The 16,642-nt window shown below is 42.9% G+C and overlaps 2 protein-coding genes across 5 annotated transcripts in view; one reads left to right on the forward strand and one right to left on the reverse strand.

Moving 5' to 3' along the window:
• MOSMO (modulator of smoothened) overlaps nucleotides 1-6,569 on the reverse strand; it is a 30,161-nt gene extending 23,592 nt beyond the window's left edge. For 2 of the 4 annotated variants that reach the window (XM_075767352.1, XM_075767355.1), the window contains exons 1-2: nucleotides 5,239-5,427; nucleotides 4,914-4,978 (exon numbers count right to left, since the gene is read on the reverse strand). In XM_075767352.1, the coding sequence (XP_075623467.1) occupies nucleotides 4,914-4,950 (37 nt within the window). In that variant the 5' untranslated portion in view covers nucleotides 4,951-4,978; nucleotides 5,239-5,427. Of the gene's footprint in view, nucleotides 1-4,913; nucleotides 4,979-5,238; nucleotides 5,428-6,225 lie in introns of those variants that run through there. The other 2 variants (XM_075767353.1, XM_075767354.1) reach the window with 2 other exon arrangements.
• A 2,058-nt stretch (nucleotides 6,570-8,627) lies between these two features.
• On the forward strand, nucleotides 8,628-16,554 carry PDZD9 (PDZ domain containing 9). Its single transcript, XM_075767924.1, has 4 exons — nucleotides 8,628-8,799; nucleotides 10,940-11,116; nucleotides 15,002-15,197; nucleotides 16,206-16,554. Exons 1-4 carry the CDS (start codon nucleotides 8,754-8,756, stop codon nucleotides 16,552-16,554), a joined length of 768 nt encoding a protein of 255 aa, XP_075624039.1. The 5' UTR covers nucleotides 8,628-8,753.
• Nucleotides 16,555-16,642: the final 88 nt, after the last annotated feature.

The raw sequence follows: 16,642 nt of genomic DNA on the forward strand, positions 1-16,642 counted from the left end.
CTGTTTTAGAGGGGAAGAAATTAAGATACTACCGCAATAACTTTCCAACATCCAGAGTCATGCCAGATTTGAAAGGTAAGTACAAGTGACTGGCTCCCAGATTTGTACTCTATAATCAGGTATTTCTTACCTAATTCTTTAACACTAATTAGAGAATGAGGAACTCAACAGGATTTGGTGGGAGGCAAACTAATAGTTTTGTACCTTCACACGCTAAAGAAAAAACAAAACGTTCACCTAACAGAAGCAGTATTAATTTAGATTTGTTAAAAAGCAGATGAAAAACATCAGTTCCTCTATGGACAAAACCAATCAGCTTTCTCAGCTCTGCTCTGGCAGGCTCAAATAACCAGGCTGACACAGCTCTTTCATGAGATTCTTCCTACACATAAAATAGTTCCATATGTTTAAATGTTGAGTGGTTGAGCAAGCACAAAATTAATTCATTACAACAATGCCTTACTATTAATTTTTCTTGTGCCTTAAGGCCTGGTCAGTTCCAGAACTCTAGCACAATTCAAACTCTCAGCTTTGTTAAGCTTTTTACATCCACTTGAAAGTCATCTACAGTCACGAAGTGGAATGGAAATTTTGATTTTAAAGATGGCGCTGACACTCCCAGTCCAGGCACACCGATTAACAGACTGCTCTTGTTATTCAGATTGTATGGGGTTTAGATTCTTTGCCAGTCCTTACCAGTTCTTATTTGGGTTTTGTATTGTTGTTTCTAAGGCATTGGCAACATCTCTAAAATGCAAGTAGTGTTGGGAGTGGCTGCATCTCACAGCAGGTCCTAATCCCCTCATTGTAGAGATCAGCAGTGTATCGCAGAGCATCACCTTCCCCTCCTTGCTCACATACCCTACCAAAAGGAAAGTGTTTTCCTAGAAATTATGTTCCAGAACCTAATGCTAACACTCTGATGTTCAGATGGCTTTGGAGATTGCTTTTCAGCAGTCCCTTCTTTCTAGGGCACGATGGCACATAATTCATCATTGTCTGTACCATCACCCCATTAATTTTTTTTTTGTATTCTCAGCATGCAATCCAAACAGGTTCACAAAAGGGCAAATAACATCTCTTGTCACAGTCACTACGTGATACAGTACAAAAAATACTAGGAAAAAGTAATTTTGTAGAACTGCTTCCTATCATGTCCCATCATTCTCTACTGAGAAGAACTGGGAGACGCATGCTGTGTTTCGGGTACATTGCAAAGTGCTTAAGAAATGATCACCAGAACCCTTTAACAGACAGTTTTTGAAAAGCCACCTACCCATACATCAAAGAAACAAACCAAAACAGTATCTACTTCAGTGGACAGCACAATGATTGCTCTATACCATGATTCCTCCACAGAGGAGCACTGTACATTAACAGTTCCTCAGCACAGACCCTAAAGGGCAGAAGTAAGTGGGAATATGTTACACTGATTTTTACATATCACTACTTTTTGAGCAGACCACTACTTCTAGAACAACAGCAGTAACTGGAACTCAAGTTTACACACTCTTCTAAGTTGTTGATGCTTTATTTATTCCATCCTCTCTCTTCTATTTAGAAACACTAGTTCATTTGAGTACCTTCATGTGGTCTTGGGTTTATTCCATGCTCCAGATAAAGAAAAATATTTCAGTGGCAACATGGTCTCAAGCTCAGCAGGAGCCAGGAATCACTGCTTGGTCACCTGTGATAGTTCATTAAGCTGATCTCAACAAAGCTACAGCTCCTGTTGGAACAGTGGAGCAAAATTCCTCAAGAAGAGCTATCTCATGCAGAGGAATAACACTGAACAGCAGTAATTTGCCACTGAGTACTAGACAACTTCTTTCACAGGAGCAGGGAGTTAACTGCCTCGGGAGGAACAGCCTGCTGGGCGTAGCTTGTTGTTCTGTAAGACCACAGATATCACTGGATCTGGAATCATACTTCACAAATAAAAAAAGCAACTGAGTATGCAAAACCAAGAACTACACATGGAAGATACATGGAAAGGTAGCATTGGTAAGCAAACCAGACAATTTAAAATAAGTGGCATGTTGTAGATTCACAATTTACTATTTTACTGTTACTGCACAGCATGGTACAGAAGGCAGTTTAAATGGAAAGCATAATTCCTAACATAAGCCTCAAGGTCACTTATGTCACAGATGCAAGCTGAAATCGGAAGCTCTGCTGAACACCAGTATCACCCAAGTCAGCACTGTTGTGCATATGCCGAGTGGCCTGGCCATAACATTATACTGTGTGTCCCGTTGTGATGTATGTATCAACATAAGAGGACGTAATAAATACTTGCTTTAGAAGTTACCCGTCAGAGTTTAGCAGCCTTAAATTCTGACATCCATATTAACTTAATGACTGCTATAAAAAAGGTACACGTTGTTCTGTAAATTGGAATCAAATGAACAATCATGCTACATAGGAAGGGATGACTAAGTCACATAAACAAACTGATAGCTTAGCTTTCTGAAGGGGGCTTTTACTTGATTAAATTGTCCTCTTGAATTATTTGACCTATCCTAAAAGCATTTCAAATTGTCAACCCCCCCCCACGTGTACAGCTTTTAACACGTCTAATTTCAACTGTGCATACTATTCATACCCTTCTCCCTACAAAAGGGCTGAGAGCTGAAACTAGAGCAACTTCTGTCCCCCTTCCTCCCCTACTGAAGGCAAAATATCAAAGTCATTAAAGACCCTCCCACACAAAAAAGGGAACATACGGAGACACAACTACCAGCTATTAAAGTTCATCCCAAAAGAAGTGTAGAGATACAGGAGCAAAATTCATTACTACTGAAATCAGTGGGAGCTTAGGCATTGGCTTAAATTAAAGCCAACTCTGTCTTTATTTCTCACGCAGAATATCGGTTTGACAAAAAAAGGACGTCAGTGCAAGAATACTGAGAAGCCACTGGTTTCCAGATTGGAGTTATAAGGGTCCTGTACTTGCACACCATGAATAAGTAAATCTCACTGAGAGCTCTCTGAAAGAAAAATCCATTGAATTTTCATCTTTCTTTTATAATCTCAAAGATGTATGAAATACCTGAAATGAAGTTAATGAACAGCTCTTACAAAACTACCTAAAGAGAAAGCGTCTAACGGAGACTTGGACCCAGGTCTACAAAGGTGTAGTTCCTCTGGCCTAAAGACAGAAAAGCATCTGAAATCTTCAATGACCTTATTTGCAATCCTTTGCTCATAATTACAATGCTGGAGAAGAATTTTTATAGCCAACATTTTTCAAATGACTGTAAAACTTATCTTTAAGAGTAAGGTTTAGGAGACTAATCAGTCCTTCCCCTATATTGATTTCCCCAGAACATAAGCTCCTTTAAAAAAATATATTAAAAACAATGCAGATTTTTCAGAAAAGCATTAAAGCCACTGATTTATTTTGCTATCCAATTTAGCAGAAAATCATCATTATCTCTGGAGTAAGATGTATGTATTGTTTAGCATTCAAATCAGAACAGATTAATTTTTTTTCCCCTGAAACGCAAGCCCAGGTTCCCAACCTTAACGGCTGAAAGCAGCTCTGAATGAGCCAATGCAGTGCTGCCTTCCCAGGTTTGCCAAGACCTCTGCTCTATGCAATTCTCAAACAGCTGCAGTATCGAGAAGACCAGGCTGTTCCACGCTGCCTTTCAAAACCCCGCGGACAGCAGCCAAGCAGAGAAACAGCATTCCTCCCCTTTCTCCTGGTACTAGGCTGCCTTGCAGAAGCAGAATCTAGAATAATTCCCACAGGGGATGAAGCTAAGAACCCAGAGGTAAAGCAACGAAATATTTTCTTTCACCAAAGACTTTCTTTCACCAGCTGAGAGCAGGATGCTTCAAAAAATACCCTACTTCTTAGTGGCACATATGGAACTTGGATGGCTTGAATGTGGTCCAAGTACGGTAGTCTGCTGAGAGCGCCTGCATCTCACTACCAGCTGGGACAGGCTTTACTATCGGGGCTGTGTCCTCCTGTGCTGTACTTCTCCACAGCGGTCTCCGGGTAACGAATGACACTCATAAAAGCATTTATCTCATAATTCAATACTACAGAGTTCGCTACAGGAAGTCCTTGACTCAATAGGCATCCTCACGCTTCCTTTCTTTGCAGTTTGGGCAAAAGGCTCGTTTTGGAAGGTCTAAGTATTAGAAATATACATTTAGATTGTTTTTAACCAGAAGTCCTATAACAGAGTGCATCAAATCCTGTATCAATCAAAATCTACAAAAGAGTCATTAAGGAAGGGTGACAGCTAGTTCTCCTTTATGATTTTATCAAGGCAACAATTTGTTTGGCTTCAAAATACAGCCAAAGAAAGGCTTAGCACTAGTCAAATAATGTTTTGACAGGCAAGTCCTTCAGAAAAATCCATACAGATTTCATGTTTGCCAGCCTAATTAAAACTGTTATCTGCACCTCTAAAAGGGGCACAGAACAGAAATTGCAGATGATTTTTAAGTAATCATCAACTAACTAAGAATTAATGATTTCTAGGTATAATATATCAGGAAACAATTTTTGCATTATAAAGAGATATTAAACATTTTTCTTTAATGAAGAATGTAATGGACTGTGCTTAGTTGCCAAAAGCCCTTTCTTTCCGTCAGTCATTTCTTCAGGGTGGTTTTAGTTATTTCTATACAGGCAGAGAGAACATAACATCTTACACGTTGCATAGGATCTGTTAACATGAGGCAGGACTTAAGACATACTTAAATATTTAAAATGAAGATTATTTTATCTGACTTCAAGCCCCTGAAGAAGGGCTCGTTACTGCAGCACCACTGCTAGGTGGAACTGCAAGAGGAAAGAACCAACTACTTTATGTAGCCATAGGCAGGAAGATCATCATCATTAGCTATAGGAAGAACGATGAAGTCATCTAGGGAGTTCCTGAATACTGCACCTTGGGAAGTGACTTGTTCCTCTCCTCTGGACCACATGGGGAAGGCCAGGTTCTAGACTAGGTAACTAGAAGCAATTCAAAGAAACCATAAGGACAGTCTGGTCAGAGGGAATGCCCAGTCATCAATCCCTAAGAGCCAATATTTTTAATACTCTATTTCATCAGAATAAAGGAAATAAGACTCTATTTGAACCAGTTCACTCCTCATACATGCACCAAGTAATAGGCAACAAGATGCAAGGCAGACAAAGAACATTTTTTAAACCCTCTGCAAGAATTTATGACAGAAGCCTTTACCCCAAGATGTCTTTTCTCTATTCTATACCTGTGGTTTGCTCGGAAACGATAAGATTAGGAAAAGGCGGTTAAGTTAGTTTCATCTGTTTGCAGTAAGGATGGCTTCCTTTCCTGACACGGAGATTTGGGTTTCTCTGGGACATGAGATCAAAGAGCAGCCCTCCTCCTTCTATTATCTCTCCCTGCTCCGCTGATCAGAACACGCGGGTCCTCATCAACAGGCTGAAATAAATTGTTCATACAATTACATCATAAGGAAAAAGACAGACGTACAAATCCTTGCTCTTTTAAAGAAAACAGTGTCACATTCTAAAATGAAAAACACATGGGATCTAGGCTTAAAAGCTGATAAAAATCAGCATGCAGGAAATATTCTGGGGGAAAAAAAAGATGAAGGAAAGCAAGATCTTCCCTGCGACAAAGGAAGCGTCAGTACAGTACGAAAGGTTCAAATCCTGCCACAAACTATGCGGAGAGGCTGATCTCAATTAAATTCCCCGTCCAGGGTAACCGAACCCGGCAGACAGAGGCGGGGATGCCGCTCTCGCCCTCCGGCTTTACGGACTGCAAAGAGGGTTCAGGGGTTTCTGCCGGACCCCCGGGGAGACACGGCTCCGCAGAGCGCGTCCCCCCGCCCCGGGCCCAGCAGCCGGGACGCACCGCGGGGCACCCGCAGCTCTGCCCGGGGAGGAGGGTCCCGCCAGCTCCTGCCGGGCGCTTCGCCCCTCTCCGTGGCGGGGGGAGACAGGGACCGGCCCCGAGAGCTCCCCGCAGCCCCCGGGGGCCCGGCGCAGCCCCCCAGATTTTCCTGCCCCCCCCCCCCCTCCACCGCGACAGCGCCAGGCCCCGCGGCCCCCGCCTGAGGAGCGGCCCCTCAGGGGGAGCCTCCCCGACCCCCGCCGCCGCCTCGGGCCGCGCACCCCGCCCGCCCCCGAACCCACCGGGCGCTGGCGGAGCCCCCCGCCCGGCCACCTGTCGCCGCCCTCGGCGGGTCCCCGCCGCCGGGCCCCCTCACCCGCGGACTCGCCGGTGTTGATCCAGTCCGGGTTCGCGAGGCTGGCGATGGCGAAGATGTCGGCGGCCAGGAAGAGGCATCCTGAGATGATGGTCAGTTTGTCCATCTCCTCCGGCTCCGGCGGCTCCCGGCTCCGGCCTCCGCCCGGTTCCCGCAACGGGCCCGGGCCGGGGGCGCCTCACAGCCGCGGCTCCATGGGCCCCCGCGCTCCGCTCGGCAGCGGCGCCAGGAACGGGCTCCCCCCGGACGGAGCCGGAAGCGAACCCGGCGGGCGGGGGGACGGCGGTTACTCCGGAAGGGAAACCCACTCTCCCCGGCGTTCTCCCCCGGGCGGGGCGGGGCTTCCCGCGGGAGGGGCGGGGCCTCCGCCGTAACGGGGCGGGAGAACCCCCGAGGCCGCGGCGGGCTTTCTCTAGGGAGCGGCGCGCGGCGAGGCGGGGCTTGCCGCTGGTGGGCGGGGAGAAAGGCGGGGCCGGCCCTAAAGGGGCGGGCAAGTGGCTGGGCGCGGAGGTGTGCTGTCTGCGCGAGGCGTGAAGAGGGGCGAGGGGCAGGGCGGAGCTCCGCCGGTGGGTGTGGCCTAGGGAAGGGGGCGGGGCATGGCGCCGCCGCGGGGTCTGTGGGGGGCGCTGTCGCCGGCCGCTGCGCGCGGGGCTGCAGGCGGAGGGGCGGGGCGGGGCGGGGCGGCCGTCGTTTCAGGGCGGGTTCTCTGTGAGGGGCGGCCGGTGTCCCGGGCATCGGCTGCGCGTTCTCTGCCCCCAGCTTCGCCCTGGATGGGCCCCTGCCCCGGGACCTGGTCCTTCGCTGCCCTCGTGCACCCGCATCCCCACAGGCGTTTTTCAACCGAGACAGGCGGGGATCCCTCCCTTCTCCCTGCCCCGATACAGCCGGGGCTGCTCCCCCTCACCGCCCTCACCGCCCTCTGGCAGGGCCGGCCATAGAACGAGCTTGGTCAGCACTGCGTGAGGAGAGCTGAGGAACGATCATAGACCTGCCTTCAGCACATGAAATACCTCGTGTTTCCCTAGTCGCTGTCACTCTCCCTTTGAAATGTTCGAGTAGGTTGCATTTCAGAGTTGTTTCTGTAGCAATGGTAACAATAGGGGAAGTGGAAGGACTGATCCATGGAGGCTCCTTCAGAAATTACACAGCTGCGAAGCGACACAAAAGCGCTACATTGCGTTGCTGTGTGTTTGGAAGAAACCCTAATTAATATTGACTAGAAAACTCGCCCAAATAGAGCGATTTTTGATGCCTTGCTTTTCAATGCGTTCAGCTATATTGAAGCATGGAGGAATCTTTGTAGCCAATAAATGAGCAATGCGGGAAACCAGCCCGGTTTTGGCCACAGTAACTCTGTGCCTCCGGTATTGCCACTCTGCCATGGGACTATTTTTTTTTTTTTTTTTTCCTTCTAACAGCGAACACCCACCTGCCACTTCAGAGCAGCACAACTGGTCTGTACAGAACATATCGGGAAGCCAAGCGGGCAATTCTCTGTGCTGCTTATTTTTATGTGAGTCTTTTATGTAGAAGGGAGACTATACAAACAAACCAGAGATATTAGTAAAGTAATCTTAAAGTGTTCAACAGCAATCAGTAGGAGTTAATATTTGGAGGACAAGAGCTGTACTTAGGTTCTATTGAAATCGCCTATTCTTGACAGATTTTCCTAAGGGTGGAGAAAATAGTAAGACTTTTGATGAAAACCAGCTGAAATTGTTCCCTTTAAATGAGGAACAATTGGTGCATGGAAGAAATGGGACAATTGATTTTTTATTTAAAAGATTTTAAAATTACATTGCACTAACAATGGGAATCCAGCAGCCTTGAAAAGAAGTTATTTCCAAGAATCATCTGCAACTACCCTATAAACCGGCTTTAAGTGGTATTTAAATAGCTTTTAATACAAGCATTATGTAAAAGTCTGCCTCAAAATGAGTCCGTCTCCAAATAACTCAGCTTCATGGCAAAGGGAATAAAGGAGAGAGGAGTGGAGAAGGTGCACAAAGAGAAGACACATTTTTCACTGGCTTTTGATGTGCAGGCAAATTTGAAGTCAGAAATAGTGACAGAATCCCTTCATACCCTACAGGCTATGTGGTCAGTTATTTCATCATTCTCAGGTTTATTAGGAGATGAGTACATGCCTAAGGGTGCATGTGGGAGGGACACTGCTGGCTATAGGTTCTCCAGGAAGCATTGGAGCCTCAGACAGAGCTGCAGTATTGACGGACAGGCAGCCTGAATCGAATTACTCCTCTGGACTGAAACAACGCGCTCGATACCGACACATCCTCTGCCCAGCGCCAGGGTTTCCCGTGCCCACGCTGCTGCTGTGGCACTGGGGGGGCTCAGAACCTGCCTGCCCCGGCATTCCAAGCAGTTGCTGGGGTGTTGAGGTCACCTCCTCACCTGCTGGTAGACGCTTCCTCCGCAGGCCATCATGGAGCAGCAGCACATTTCCAAGAGGCTCACCTAGGACGCACCTGCCCAGGGGTTTAGGCTCCGTAGAAAAAGCTCTGGGCTCGATGGAACAGGCAAAGTCTTCGCCGGCGGTTGGGGATGAAACTAAGAGTGAGTTTCCATCTCTCTCGGTCATTTCTTCCTCTGTTCATTTCCATCTCCTCACTGCTGCCCCAGCACTATGCTTCCAGTCCCGTATTTCAGTATCTCAAACTGTTAAAAGTCCTTGTGCTACCAGACAGTTGACTACTTGGAACGGAATCGTAGGCAGATGACAAGAGGAAAAGGAGTTTCTTCAGCAGAAGAGGATTGGATAAGAGCCTACACTGCTGCCTGCAGAAAATGCAGAATTTAAGGGTGACCTTGGAGAAAATCAGGACAGTGTTAGGGGAACTGTAATGTAAATTTTGTGGAGTGTCTAAACTTTCCATAGCACAGAGCAAAGAGAAAATTCCCCTTCCTTGGAGACTATATAGACTGATATAAGGTATAGTAAAAAACCAAGAATCTCATCTAAAAGTGTGAATCTTGGCATTCCTTTTAAATATTTTGTAGGCTTTGGATTAGTCACAGCTTTCATGGTTTTAAATCTGTCATGTCCAGCAAGATAACTTCATGCAATAAGACGAACCTTAAAATCAGGATTCTGGCTTCTAATTAAAGTTAGCTAGATTTGTTATTAACATTTTTTGATTGTTGTTTCACTGCTGATCATTTTCTAACCTACAACTGCTCATGAATTTTAATGGAATTTGCTGAATAATTTTGGCTAGAAAATAATGCAAAGTAGCCTTACTTCATTTTATCATCTGTTTACATTTATTGGCCTGTGAGTTAAGTACTCATTCTGGAAGTAGGAAACTAGGATTCAGTTCCCCCTTCTGGCTGAAAAAGATTGAAACACACATTTCTTGAAAAGTGACCAACACCACCACATGAAAGGTTTCGGTCCCCTCCACTGACCCTGTTCTAGTTTGCATAAATTCTTTAGCTGGAAAAACAGTAGCAGGTCAGAAATCCGACCTCTCAGAATTATCAGCAGATGAAAGAGTGTTCCAGAGTGGGTCTTCCTTTGCTTTGCTTCCATAACCAAGAAAATTAGGTATTCCATCCAAATCAAATGTAGTAGTCTACTCAACGACAACAACAACACATCCTGCATTTTTCATTGGGAAGGAAAAAAAAAATTCAAACTGTTCCTCCTTCCTTCTTTGTGTTTCAGTTCAGCAGCCAAAGTGACAACTCAAATGTTCACATTGCTGTATTTTCAATACTAATTCTTTTATAGACATTCTGTGCTGTCATTAGAGCCTGACCCCAAGCTTTACTGAAGCCATTGGAAAGATAACCAAATTTCCATATTTTACAGAAGAGGGTTAAAGTGGTGGGAATTTTCATTAAGTGGTTTCAGACTATTGGAGATTGACTTCTCAAGCAGTTAATGTTATTGCTACCCTACTGTCAGAAGTTACATTTAGAGATTACATCTTAGAGCATCCAAAGAGTAATATTTAACAGAATACAGTTTGTTATAGGAGTCTCAAGCACTTGTGTGACAATCTTAATTTTTCCTGGCTCTTGATGAGGAGAACAGGCTTGAGAGATGGAGGATTTAGTTTATTACCCTATTATATTTCTTGGTGGAGACACTGGGATAATGTCATTTATATTGTATTACTTGTATTATGCATTTTAATGGATAGCGGATGCTCAAGAGTATTTTATTTCTGTAGGTGCTAAATAGGGCATCCCTTCCCCGATGTCAGCAGTAGGGTGTGGAACCAATCTGCTGGAAATTTGGAAATTAATCTCCTCTATAAATATTGATTTGAAAAATCCATTTTTTTAAATAGGAATTCAATCTTTTCTTGAAATCTCTAACAGCTGCTAACTCCTCTGTACCCTGTTCTCTACCTTCCCTAAATATATTGCCATTTGTAATGAATACTTAAGTAACAGCAGTATTGCTTTTTCTCTTGGTAAAATGTGTGACTTTTTAAGAAATAAGTCTACTTTCAGTATATTTATTTGCAGAAAGCTAGTTTATGGACTACACTAACTTTTTATAAGTATTGCTATTACAGCTTTTTGGCAGCAACTCAGCTTCTAGAGGAGCAATTAAGGATGAGGGACTTAACTGTTTGGACAATTAAGAATGGGTACAGCACCTGCTCAAATGTCTCCTTAAACATTTTATTGAAGAATGATATCACACTTTCGACTAGTAAAATTTTCCTCTCACTTTTCGCAGGGCAGTTGCCAGCACTGGAAAATGTCTCTCAGCGCACAGTGCTTGCAGCATTAAAGGCAACTATTAGGATGAGTGAACAAGGATTGGGTCTCATAGTCATACAGAATGGGCCGTATCTCCAGATAACCAGCCTTGTTAAAAAAAGCTCTGCGGCTAACGATGGAAAGCTAAAACCAGGTAAAAAGAAACAACAGTGATATTCAAATTTAATAGCATTGAAAATATTCTCGTTCTGCATTTATGCTTTGAGCCTGTCTCTGCTTTATTTACACTTACACAGATCAAAAGAAATTCAATTTAAAATTACAGAGAAAAGAAACTAGCACCAAATGTATAAAGCTCAGTGCCAGCATTCCATTGTAATGAAATACTTGTGATCTTAAAATAGTTGATATGGGTGACTGTTTCATAATCAGATCAAGATTTAAGTCTCTATATTGTTCTCCAGCAAAAACAGATTTCCTATTCATCAGTGGGTTTGTCCAAAAATAGTTTGACTACTACCTTTATATAGCAACTAAACTTGAATAATATCATTCTTTGTTCAGTGCATTGTTGTTCAAGGAATTTCACTCTACAAGTAACACAACTTCCCAAAGGCTTGAAATTAATTTGCCTTATTGTTTGCTTTTAATTTCTCTTTATTATACAGAATAGTTACAAAGGGGCAATGGACTAATCTACGTGCTCTAACAATCCATGCAGGTGTTCATTTGCTAAATGGTTTAAACCTGAAATTTGCCATATCAGTACTAACAGACTATTACTAGTTATTAAGGTTTCTTGTGGAACATCAGACACCTCTATTAAGCTTGTAATTGAAAGCTCTCTAAATTTGGCTGCTTCACATGAGTCCCTAGACCAATTACATTAGACTCATGAACTACAGTTTGGGGACGATAGTGTGCTATGTTATCACCAAACATTAAATTGTCATAGAAATCTATGAAGCTAAGACTTGAGTGTAATGAAGTAATTTAGAAATTTACTGGCTGTATAGTGAAAATGCATATCTTTAAATGAGAACAATTTTCCTAGCATTGCCTTTCTAGTTTGGGCAGTCCTTTCTTCTTGCACCTTTCAGAGAGAATTAGAATTCCAAGCACTAGGAAGAAAGATCTACTTGTTTGATGAAATAAAAACCATCAAGTGGAGTTCTTAACCTCTTTTTAGAAAAGGCTTTGCACTTTTGATCCAAGTATAAAAATCAGTGGAAAAATCCTGAGCAAAAAATAAAAATGGATTTGGATTTGAAGTACTTTTTTCTTATTGTTATCTTAGGAGCTGATAGCTTTCATCTATTCCCTACAAAAACCACCCTATGCTATACAAAAGCATATATATGATACTGATTTGGTTGTTGGTTTATGGTTGGGGTTTTTACATCTATAAAGTAAAAAAACCCAGAATATTAAGCACTGAAACGAAGTAGTTCTATTTGCAACAATTTGAAAAAGGCAAGCTCCAAAAGCATTTTCAATAAAGGCTACAAGAACAAGGAGTCACATTATTTATGGCATGTGATATGTTTGATTTACTGCAGCAAGTATTGAACAGTTTAAAGGGGAGTGAGAACTGGCAACAAACATTGTTCCTTTGTACCTGATCTTAAGTTTTTGGAGCCAAAAGAAACAATGTGAGCGTCCTTCATGGAGCACCTGGATCTAACTCAGCACATTCCTCACACAAAAAAAGCAAACAGCTGAATTTGTTCAATTCATGTTTAGAGTCAACTTACAAAAACTTTGTATTTAAGACCAAAGCTGTAAAATTTTGCAGAAAAGATAGTATTTTGTAGAAGCTTTATCTCTTAATGGTACCACAGGCAGCACACCTATTTTGGCACTAATACCAATATACAGAGCATGGGGGTTGAGGAAAATATGATGCACAAATGCACTGGTTAGGAGTTTTTCTTACAGAGAATTAGGTTTTATCTTTATGGACTTATTCTTTGGTTAAGTAAGATGAGTATTATCTGTACAATTTCAAACTGGAACCTAAAAGAACAATTTTATTACTGCTTACAGCTTGAAAGAGCTGGTGCCATTCTGCTGACTTTAACGGGGAGGAAGTAGAAATTAAGAGAGGTAGTGGGAAGCACTAATGTCTTAAAATCCTACAGTTAGACTCCCCAAACTCATACGTACATATGCATGGCCTATCCTCTGTGCCGGCAAGAAGAAACAGGGCTGCTTAGTGCCTGTGTTTCCTCAAAATACCTTCATAGTGCAAGACGTTATCTCCGCATAAATCTTCACTGTCCGCTGAATGGTATCAGTCACAAAACTGATAGGTGAACTGAAAGCTGTGTGGTTCAGACTCTGCATGCTGGAGCAGAGGAGCAAAATTATCTGTGTCTGCAGTTCAGAGAATGCATTGACTCGCCACAACATTATCAGCACAGTATGGGCAGAAAAAAAAGAATGCTGACAGAATCTATTAAAAGCCAAGAGTGACCTGCAGATATTTTAAAGCATAAGTACATTTATGTCTATGCATTTTGAAACACGTAATTTGGGTGATTTACCTTTCTGCCTGAGGCTGAGAACTTACATAAAACTGTTGGTAAATGATTTTTGCTTTTTCTTTGTTATCTACTATCCTGGTACTTGTTCCAGAACTACTTTGCACCCCAGTAAAACCAGTATCTTGTGATAAGCTAGAGCGGAGAGAGGGTGTGATGGAGCAGAAGGAATAGTTAGTGGAAAAAATGAATGAAAAAATGGTAGTCAGTAGTTCAGGTAAACAGTTTTAAAGCCTGTAAATTTTTGCTTCAGGCATTTTTAACCCAAAAGGGTTAAGAAGAAATAGAGCAGATGGAGAGAGGCTCCTTGCTCTGCCTAATATGGCAGCAGACAGCTGTACTGCTTGTTTAAATCCCCTATGCTGTTCTGTTGCAGTTCAGTACATAATGTTTACTGATACTGCTCCTCTGTGCAACTGTTTCTGCCAGGCTGCTGACAGAGCTGTAGTCTGCTGTGGATGGATTCTGCTTGCCTTTTGCAGTCTCCAAAATTACAATCTTAGCCAGTAGCTGCAACTCCCTCCAACCCCTCGAAGCCCATCTTGTTATACCCCGTGGTATATATAGGTGCTGGGCCTTCTGTACTCTCTTGTTCTTGGATGCAGTACTGCTTTTTGCAAAACTGCAGCTCAGTGCTTTTCGCTGGCAGCAGTTAATAAAAGCATAACTTGCAGCCTTACCCCTTAAAACAAACAAACGAATGAACAAAATAGCACCACCGCTTCCTGCTGGAACTCTGCAGTTAGATTCTGCCCCAGCTCTTGCAGGCATCTCCTGCTCTTCCTCTGGCCTCGCCGACAGTGCCTTGCACTGTGCCCACCCACTGGCTGTTCTCTGAGCGGAGGGACAGGCACCAGCCATGGAGAAGAGTCAAACCCTGGAATCCTCCAGGGGCCCAGGCAAATACAAGGTGACATGGCTGTTACACAGATTCTCCAGCATCCACCTAGGTGAACTTAGCCACTGTGGAGGAAGGGCTACGCTTGGCTCTGTACCAACACATAAACAGTGAGGTGACATACAAGGGTAGGCAGCAGATACGTATAGACAGGGTATTCCAGCTGTGAAGAGGTACAGGGAAGCAGTGGAAAGATGCCAGCAGGACTGTTTGCAGTGCAGCTGTGTAACCTCAGCTCAACCTTGCTGGAGTCTGTCTAGTCCCAAGCAGTGGTCCTGATTGGAGCGTGCGTCATTGTACCTTCATCTCGCCTAAAAACCCCCACAGAAATGGAAGGTAGTACTGAATAGGCCATCTAAGTTTAGCATGTTTGCTCAGAAAAATCCCGGAGTAAATAAGTGAACTGTGGCTTTCCTTAGTGTTGTGAAAAGGTTCGTTCTTAAGAGAGCTAAAAAAAACTTCCATTAAAAAAGAAAGCAAAAAACCCCAAAACCCCTGCATCCAGTCAGTTTGAAGAGCTGCTAAACACATGCTTTTACATAAAAATGTGAAAGTGGCTAAGACTACACATTTTGTAATACGAACAAAATTGAAAAAATCTCTTAAACTGATTGCTGTCAATTTTGTTCCTTGGCAGGTGATGTTCTAATAAAAATTGGACATGCTAACGTTTGTGGATGGACTCTGCGAGAGCTTGGGCAACTCCTGCACAATATTCCTGTAGGAACTACTCTACAAATCAGAGTTTACAGAGATTTCGTTGAAGTACCTCAACACTGGCAAAGTGTAGTTGAATTAATTCCTGAAGTAAAGCTTCCCATGATGACAGAAGAGTAAGAAATAAGTATTACTCATAACTAGAATTTCATACCTTGCTTATTATTCTAGCAACAAACAAGAAATAGTGTAATAGCTTTTTCATTTTAGGATAAAGTATTAAAGATTTACTTTATGTTTCTGAAATAGAAAAATATGGTTTGAAATGAACAAATACCAAAAGAAATGTTTACTTTTCTAGTTACAGAGAAGACAGGGTCAGGATAAACATTAATTTTACACATGCCCCTTTCCGCCTCCACAGAGACCATAAAAAGTCTGGCTGGCAATACTGCCAGTGAGGTCAAACAGGCCACATCAATTTGTAATAGCCGAGGATCTAGACAATTACAAGTAGCCGATGATACCAGGATGCTACAAGTCTTGCTACAACCGTGTAAAAAATGGATCTGTTTTTTAATCAGTCTAACTACTGACAGTGGTTAACGATTACGACTTTTAAAATTAAACTTCAGGAAAAAGAAATTCTTCTTGTGAGAGCCACTGCTACAGAAGCTTTTAAAAATATATTGCTCTCAATCCTAAAGGTGGCTTATATGGCAAGTATAATTAATCTAGGCGGGATAGAAGGCAGTTACGAGTTTTCCCGAGGCACAAAGTTTTAATAGAAAAGAAACCTCAGAGGTCAGGGAAGGAACAGAAGCATTAGAAGGAGATAATTAGGGTAGAACAGCAGAAAGGAAGCTCACGCAGCAAGGGGCTTTCCAAGAGATTAAACCTCTAAGCTTATGTTTAAATAAATCAAATTATTTGCTATTCTGAAGGAGCAGAAAAAGGATAGCTTACTTTTCTGTTGACCAAATTACAACTTAGCTATTAGAGTCCAGAGGAAGCAGTGTGCAAAGGATGATGGACCATAATATTAGTTTGATATTAGAGGAGCTTTAGAACAAATGAACTTGTCCTTAAAACAAGCATTCGCAAAAAACTTAAGACTCCATGATTAATTAAATGGCCATGGGAAATACCGGATGTTAAAGCAATACCATGCTCTGTATTTTCAGCACAAGTGAAGATGCTGAAGACGAAGACGACATTGAGTCCATTAGCAATGATGATGGAGACATGGAAACTTTCTGGTATAAATCATCCCAGTCATACTGGTATGAGTTACCATTGATATCCAAAATTGGGCAGGTATCTGATACAGGCCAGACACTTCGCACAGACACCAGCTGCGATGCTGAACTTCATAATGACGTTGATGTCTTATGCAATCCTAAGTCTGATGCTAGTGGTGTTAGACCTCCTTCGTGCTGGGCTATGGAAAACAGCGAGACCAGGTGCCCTTCCTCCTGCCCTTCTGTATCAGATACATCCTATCTGGAAGAATTTACCTTTGTTTCAGAATAGCTCAAAACTTGGCTTCTTCAAAACCTGGATTTCTAAAGTTGTATTGAATGTGTTTTCTTTTAATACATGCCCAGACTTTCAAAAAATC

This window comes from Balearica regulorum, chromosome 15 (genome assembly GCF_011004875.1).
Source record: "Balearica regulorum gibbericeps isolate bBalReg1 chromosome 15, bBalReg1.pri, whole genome shotgun sequence".
Taxonomy (NCBI): Eukaryota; Metazoa; Chordata; class Aves; order Gruiformes; family Gruidae; genus Balearica; species Balearica regulorum.

Coding starts and splice junctions, on each gene's coding strand:
- PDZD9 (XM_075767924.1), top strand. CDS start 8,754: ATGGAACAGGCAAAGTCTTCGCCGGCGGTTGGGGATGAAACTAAGA. Junction 8,800..10,939: donor GGTTGGGGATGAAACTAAGA/GTGAGTTTCCAT, acceptor CACTTTTCGCAG/GGCAGTTGCCAGCACTGGAA. Junction 15,198..16,205: donor CTTCCCATGATGACAGAAGA/GTAAGAAATAAG, acceptor CTGTATTTTCAG/CACAAGTGAAGATGCTGAAG.